This window comes from Daktulosphaira vitifoliae, unplaced genomic scaffold, assembly GCF_025091365.1.
Source record: "Daktulosphaira vitifoliae isolate Bord-2020 unplaced genomic scaffold, ASM2509136v1 Scaffold_425, whole genome shotgun sequence".
In the NCBI taxonomy this organism is placed as follows: Eukaryota; Metazoa; Arthropoda; class Insecta; order Hemiptera; family Phylloxeridae; genus Daktulosphaira; species Daktulosphaira vitifoliae.
The window spans coordinates 1-7,696 of NW_026099990.1; the positions used below are offsets into that span (position 1 = coordinate 1).

Here is a 7,696-nt window from a genome sequence, read left to right on the forward strand (position 1 = left end):
CCAGATTCTTTAGAGGATAAGTTATTGCCACCTTTTTCTCCTCGTCGTAAAATATCAGACTCTGTTGGAACTGTAGAAATAGCTGATAGAGCTGATATAGATTCGGATAATATTGAAACACCACCTACCTCTCGTCGACAAATTGCTAAACTACAAAATATTCCTCCAATTTCTAAACCAGGCGAAGAGGAAACACTTGGTGATGGACAATTTGATAGATTTTCTGCTGCAAGACGTACTCGTAGATACAGAAAGTCAGCTGAAGATGATTCATTAAGTCGTAAATTTGATGAATTTGAATCTCCTAGACCTCTTAATGAAAGCGATAATAATGTTCGGCAGACCCCGTGGAAAGATAAGTTAGCACATAAATCTAGTAATAACATTGATGATGCCAAAGAATTTTCTCGGACTAGAATGTATTCATCTATGCCTAGAACTGCAAGAAATCATAGCGTTGTAGATCACGGTGATATCATGAAAGCTGTTAAAATATACGGTCAACAGTCAACGGACAAAAATATTGTAGAACTACCACGAATATCAGGAAGGGTAACAAAGATAAATATATTGGATAATGGAGAGTCTAGAATTGATATGAAAAATAGCGAATTCATTCCAGAGATTCGCGTACAAGCATTAACTCCTCCCATAAAAACTGCAATAAGAACAGAACATGATCTAAATGATGAAGGGTATGTATACTAATTATTATATTAACATGTTTTATATTAACATAATTATGTTTTATTTTTTTTTTTTGCATAGTTTTGAAGAATCAGTTAGTTTAATGTCAGCTGAATCATTAAGTGCGGAAGCTTCATCTGGTAATTTTGAATCTGAAAAATCGATACCTCCAAAAACTATCACTAGAGCAGATAGCAGCGAGAGTAATGATACTAATAGTAGTAGTGGACTACCTGCTACACCAAATTTAAGAAAAACGAATTCTTTGAGAACATCAACCAAACCTATAGTTGCGATAAAAACTTCAGAAACTCCAAAACGAACAAGTAGTTTTAGAACACCTATGGTAATGCAACGACCGTTAGTTATGAAAAGAACACCGTCTTCTTCGTTAGCTAGACCTTTGGTAAAATCATCTTCAATATCTAGTAGACCTGGTTTAACTAGAACAGAAAGTGAACCAAAATCTGTTGAAAGGTCAAGTTCTAAGAGTAGCTTACGTAGTTCTAGAAGTTCTTTAAATAGTATTAATTCTGCCAGTACAGTGAAAAAAATTCCAGGAATATCAACGTACACCAAAGCAATTAATGATTTAACTACAGATTTAAAGGCTAAAAAACCACTAAGTGCTTTACAACCTTATAATAGTAATAATAGTCGGAACCCTATTGCAAGCAGAAGCAATAGTGGTAGTATTGCAATCGCTGTTAATAAACCAAAGCCTAAAACTTTTCAAAGTAATAGCTTTAAAGAAAATCAAAGTAGAGGTACAAATTTTTCAACCACGGCCAGTTCTAAAACATTAGGATTCATGAGACCTACAGCATCAAGTACAGCAAAAGATTTAGTCGATGGTGTTAAACCAAAACCTCTAGTCAAAAAAACCTTCAAATAATGAATAGAGTTTATAAAAGTAATAAATAAATCTATTGACAAATTATCAAAAATATTTAAGACTTTTTAATATTCATAAGAAATGTTTCATAATATTTATTATACAAATTATGATTAGGTATATAATAATTTTTATTAAAAAAACATTTTAGAAATTAAATCAAAAATCATTCGGTCTCTTATTTAAAATTTGATTCTATAACAAAAAAGGCTTAATTATTAGTCTCATTATCAAACAATAAAAATAATATTACCGACACAAAAAAAAAATAGATTACTTTTGATCATCCGTTACCAATAAATTTCAGTAGATTTACTGTCATAATTTTTCATTTAAAATCTAAAATATCATTAACTGTACTATAATATTTAAGTAAATATAGTTTTTATAATTTATTATTATAGTATAAATCCTTATCAAATTAATTTTTATATTTGTAATAATCATGCATAATGTAAATTTTATTTACACGTTATGATATTTAGTATCTAGTCAGAACACATTGAAACGACATCAAAATAAAGATGCCTATTGTATTTTAGAATTAAAGGCTATATAAGTAGTTCCAACAATTTATGAGCTATATTTGAAACTTTTTTTATCACATCCTAATAATATTGTTAATTTTTTGTATTGTATTATATGAACTGTTAGATATTTTTATTCAATTATGTGACTTATTAAAAGAATTATAAGACAATACTAATTAGATAATTTATACATTTTATACTAACATTTGTTTTTTTATATATAAACTATTGTTGTGAAATAAATAAACAATTGAAATAACGATGTGTTTTATGTTAAATTAGCTATATTATTGCACTTACCACACAGTTTAACCTTTGCGTTACTTAATTTATAAATTTTATTAAGTTTAATAAATTTTCGAAAATAAATAACTTAGCAGTATCATTTAAAAATTCGAAGTAAAAAGTGCAAGCTATATGAATCAAATAATAAATATAAAAGTGTCAGTATTTATGAAACACTTTCGAAAATTAAGTAGAAAATGTTCTACTTTCTATATGCACTTTTAAGTTTTTAACCCCCCCCCCTCCACCGCATAATGGAAAATGGTCCGATTTAAAAAAAAGTATGTCAAATGAAAGTTATACATAAATAGTATTTATTATAAAAAAATTGTATTGATCTATACATTTTTTAAAAAGTTATAGTATTATAAAGTTAAAAATGTAAAATATTAAATCAAGAATTTTAACACAAAAATAGTATACGGTAGTCGTTTTCACCGTGAAGACAAATTAAATTCCGAAATTTTTTTTTTCCATATTAAAGTATATTATATTATCATTAATTTAAGGTATATAAAAAGTGTCAGTATTTCCGGTACACTTTCAAAAGTTAAATTTTTGTGAGAAAGTTGTCATTTTGAACCTCCCCCCTGTTGGCAGGTAAATGGTTAGATTTATAAGAAAGAATATACCAAATGATAGGTAAAGACATTTTGTATCTATAAAAAAAATTATATTGATTGGTTATTTTTGATAAAGTTATGATAGTTTTAAGTAAAAAAAAAAGAAAAAATTTCGAAAATGAACGATTTTAAATTTGTAATTTTTTTTGAGATTTCCTCCATTTACGGGGAGCAAGGAAAATTTTTTCAATTTTTGAGGGTAATATCATTGTATAGAAACAATTTGTAATCTTTTGACGTATCGTTAAAAGAAATCGGGTCGGTGAAAGCTGAAAAAAGTGGTAACAGCAAAAAAAAACACACCATAATACCTTTAATACCTTTTCAGCTTCGCATTGAAGCTAAAAGAGTGGTGATGATAAAATTGAGAGTTTTTTTAATTCGGGTTGGGATTTGAGGATCATAAAATAACATATATATATAGACTCTTATTGATTTTTAAATCTTACCTGATAACATTTCTTGGCATAGATAAGACAACTATAGATGATATCTGACAGTGATTAAAGTCACTATTATAAGAAACGCTTCGATGCAAATCTGTAGATAGTCTTTAATTTTAAGAAATTAGTTGATTATTCTAAAAGCAAAATTAACTCTTATTTCTATCATTATTTCTAATTAGAAGATGATTTATAAGTATAATTTATTATTTATCTCAAGTAGTTGGGATTAAGGAGAGGAAGAAGAAGATGAAATTGATATTTAATAATATAGTGATGTAATTTTTTCGGAAAATGTATAAAAAATTATAAAGAAGTTATTACTTTAATAGAAAACGTGTATAAAAATTGTAGGGCTTGGCAAAAAACTTTTTAGATAATAATTTGTTGTTAATTATGAATAAATGGTCTGCAAAAAATTTTCATTTGAGTAAAAAATATACTTTTATTATTCAATTTTTCGTANTAAAGAAGTTATTACTTTAATAGAAAACGTGTATAAAAATTGTAGAGCTTGGCACAAAACTTTTTAGATAATAATTTGTTGTTAATTATAAATAAATAGTCTGCAAAAAATTTTCATTTGAGTAAAAAATATACTTTTATTATTCAATTTTTCGTGCTAATTTCAAATCTGTAATTAGATTTTTTCCATCACCAATAATTTTTGATAATATTAATAATTAGTTAAAAACGAGTATTAACATATAAAACAAATATAGGTTAAAATGAAATTCAAAAATACAACAGCGAACGAAATNTAGGTTAAAATGAAATTCAAAAACACAACAGCGAACGAAATAATAGTTTAAACTAGGATACGATAGGATATACATATACGAAATATAGCTCTTAATATTTCAATTGTAGCATCTATTTGTATACCAATAATTACTAAGACTATTAATTACTTTGACTTCTATATGAATGATTTATTACAATAAAATACAAAGAAAATGTGATTTTAACGAAATTTCGAGTTTTCCTTATAAATTTACTGTTAATAGTAATTATATAAGTTCCTGATCACATGTCAATCTAAAAAATTAATTTTTTATTTCTCATAAAATTTTCTATTTAATTATATAAATTCTAAACTTGCAAGTTGAGCTAAAATAGTGTTTAAAAGTTCAAAATGTTCAAATTATATACTTTCATAAAAATAAAATTCAAAGAATCAAAAAAATTAGATATAAAGATTATTTTGAATTAAAATATTGAACGGATTATTTTTAACATATTAAAAATCAATAATAACTTGAAAAAAAATTTTTTTTTAATTAATTTTTTCATGAGTTTCTAATTAGCAGTAATCTAAAAACAGGGGCGAAAAAATCTAATTTATGATTTGAAATCAGCGTAAAAATTTTGGTTAAGTAAAGTATATATTGGTCTATAATCATTAAAAAATATTTTATTTTATTAAAATGATATTTCTGTGTAATCAGTATAAAAATTTTATGCTCTTATTAATTTGGGGATATTTAATTAAAAACAGTTTTTTTTTGAAGTGGATATTTTTATTGAATTTATAAAATTATAGGAATTTTTTCCATATTTGGTGGTTTCATTGAACAGTNAAATTATAGGAATTTTTTCCATATTTGGTGATTATAAGTTCAACAAGATTAAAAGAATGGCTAATACGTACAAATGGGTTACTAAAAAAAAAAAACTACATACTAAAATATTTTGATATGAATAAAAAATTTTTCTTCAAGAGGGGAGACTACAGTGATAGGATCTATGATATTTATTGAAGTCGTTCAATTTAAATAAGATAAAAATCAAACGAGCTTTGAACTTTTTTTTTCACCTCAAAAAAGAATTATGAAAAAATGCAAATAAAAATTAGTTTGATGAATGACGTTCGAACATTGTACATACTTCTTATCAAAAAGTTATGGCAGTTTTACGTACCAAAATAACATTGATTTATAACACAAATATTATATTTTTTGTTCAATTTTAGGAGCCATTTCCACATTGAAGATAGGTCGACAGGACAAATTTTTTTTTTAACTTATAGTGCATAATGTAAGCTTTAATTTGACATATATTTAAAGGACACAGTATTTCCGAAACATTTTCAAAAGTTAAGTATACTTTTTACATGTATGATTGAAGTTTGAACGCCCCCTGTATAAGGGGAAATTTCTAGATTTAAAAAAAAATTAATTTGGATAAAAGGGGTATATATAATGTATAATATAATGTATTTAGAAACAAAAATTTGTGTTGTTCTATACATTTTTCGAAAAGTTATAGCATTTAAAGTTGGAAGTATTTAATCGAAAATGGATAATTTTAACACATAAATAACATGTTTTCAACATCGGCAGCCATTTGCATGTAGAAGATAATTCGTCGGAACAAATTTTACTGTTTTAAATTACAGTACGTAAAATAAGATTTAATTTTCATATGTTTAAAAGACGCAGTATTTCAGGAACATTTTCAAAAGTTGAGTTTTGTAAAAAAATTGCTATTTTTTATGATTAAACATATCAATATATATAATATATTAATATTAATATAATACAGTAAATATATATTTTAACAATACAATAAAATTGGTTTCCATAGCTTTAAACCGATAATTAGTCGTGTTAATTTATGTTATTCAAATTAAATCGTCAGTTCTACGATTAATAAATAAAATTGCGTACTTTTACGAAAAGATGATAAAAAACTGGAAGGATTTTTTGATAGGTTCAATTCAGCTTTGCCTTCTATCTTGATATTCATTTAGCATATTTCTAGTCGTTTTATATAAACTCTATCAATACCTCATTGCAAAGTATGAATGTCGTGTAAGTGAATCGTTTGATAATATGGAGACATTGAAACAAGCACACAGTATGGTTATATCATATATATATTAAAGAGTGATGATTACGTTACCAAGAGAGCTGCCAAGTCTAATTGAATACGATATACTTAAAATAGAGTCTTTAGATAATTTTAAGCCACAAAAGAAGTGTATTACAAAAAAGAAACCCTTAAAAATGCAGTCAAAATCTTTTATCATTGTAGCGGAAGGCATTTGTTTGTTTGTCAACGGGAAAAAACGATACTTTGATAAACCTGAAGTGTTGTGTTCACAAAGTGTAAAAATCCGTATATTAGACGGAACAAAAAATTGTGGATCTTATAAATATGGAGAGTTATATTTTGAAAAAAAATATATTGGTACGTTCAGTAGTATTAAAATTGAAACGTAAATATTCATTAAAATACGGAGAAATAATCCCGTGAAACATATTTTAATATTTAGCTGTAATAAAATTATTCGAAATTTCAATTTATTTTGTTTGGAAACTTGTAGTAAAACTAATTTAAAGTATTTTTATTTACAAAATGTTCATTTTATAAATGAATTGTNATATTTTTATTTACAAAATGTTCATTTTATAAATGAATTGTTTAATAAATCTTTGTTGGTTAATTTAAAATCATTTTTAATACATATATTTTGTAAAATAAAATATTACTAGAGGTCTACTGTAAAATTATTTATTTATAGATATATATGTAGCAAATTATTTCTTCATATTATTTTGATAAGTAAGATTATATAAAAAATAAACTTTTTTTTAAAGTACACATCTTATTATACTTATATTTTCGTATATTTATTTAAGTGTAGTAAAATGATTATGAGTAGCGATGGCAAAGCAAATAGCTTTATGATAATTTTATTTTCAAAAATTCTTAAATTTTTATTTTTACTAGATATTTATACCTTATACATAAAAATGTTTGTAATATTTTTAAATATTATATGAATTTATATTGATTGTTGCCATTAGATTATCTAAATTTTTATTTATACAAAATTAAACTTATTTATTTTAAATTTATCAAATCGAAATTCCGCTTATGTAGTGTAAATTTCAGGTGTGAACTTTTATTATTTTTTAAATATTATACAGAGTGATTTTTTTATCATAACCCACTCAATTACTTTATTTTTTTATTACATCGATTTTAGCAGGTACACAGCATTATTATCAATGGTAGTAAGGCATATTGTTGTGAGTTAATAAATACGCTAACTGACAATACAAAAAGTATATCTATCGATAGTCATAATTGATAATAGAAAAATCCGTGACTGTGACAACAATGTCATAAAAAACCAATTAGCTACCTGTATTTGTAATACCTTGTGTATTATACATGTATATTAACTCAAAAATTTGAAACTTTAAGTGTTTATATCTAATAAAC

General features: G+C 24.8%; 1 protein-coding gene across 1 annotated transcript; it reads left to right on the forward strand.

Moving 5' to 3' along the window:
• The first annotated feature begins 6 nt into the window (after window positions 1–6).
• On the forward strand, window positions 7–2,326 carry LOC126909473 (nuclear pore complex protein Nup214-like). The gene is made up of 2 exons (XM_050691896.1): window positions 7–695; window positions 769–2,326. The coding sequence occupies exons 1-2, from the start codon at window positions 418–420 to the stop codon at window positions 1,580–1,582; spliced, it is 1,092 nt and encodes a 363-aa protein (XP_050547853.1). The 5' UTR covers window positions 7–417; the 3' UTR covers window positions 1,583–2,326.
• The last annotated feature ends 5,370 nt before the right edge of the window (window positions 2,327–7,696 follow it).

Coding starts and splice junctions, on each gene's coding strand:
- LOC126909473 (XM_050691896.1), top strand. CDS start 418: ATGTATTCATCTATGCCTAGAACTGCAAGAAATCATAGCGTTGTAGAT. Junction 696..768: donor CATGATCTAAATGATGAAGG/GTATGTATACTA, acceptor TTTTTTGCATAG/TTTTGAAGAATCAGTTAGTT.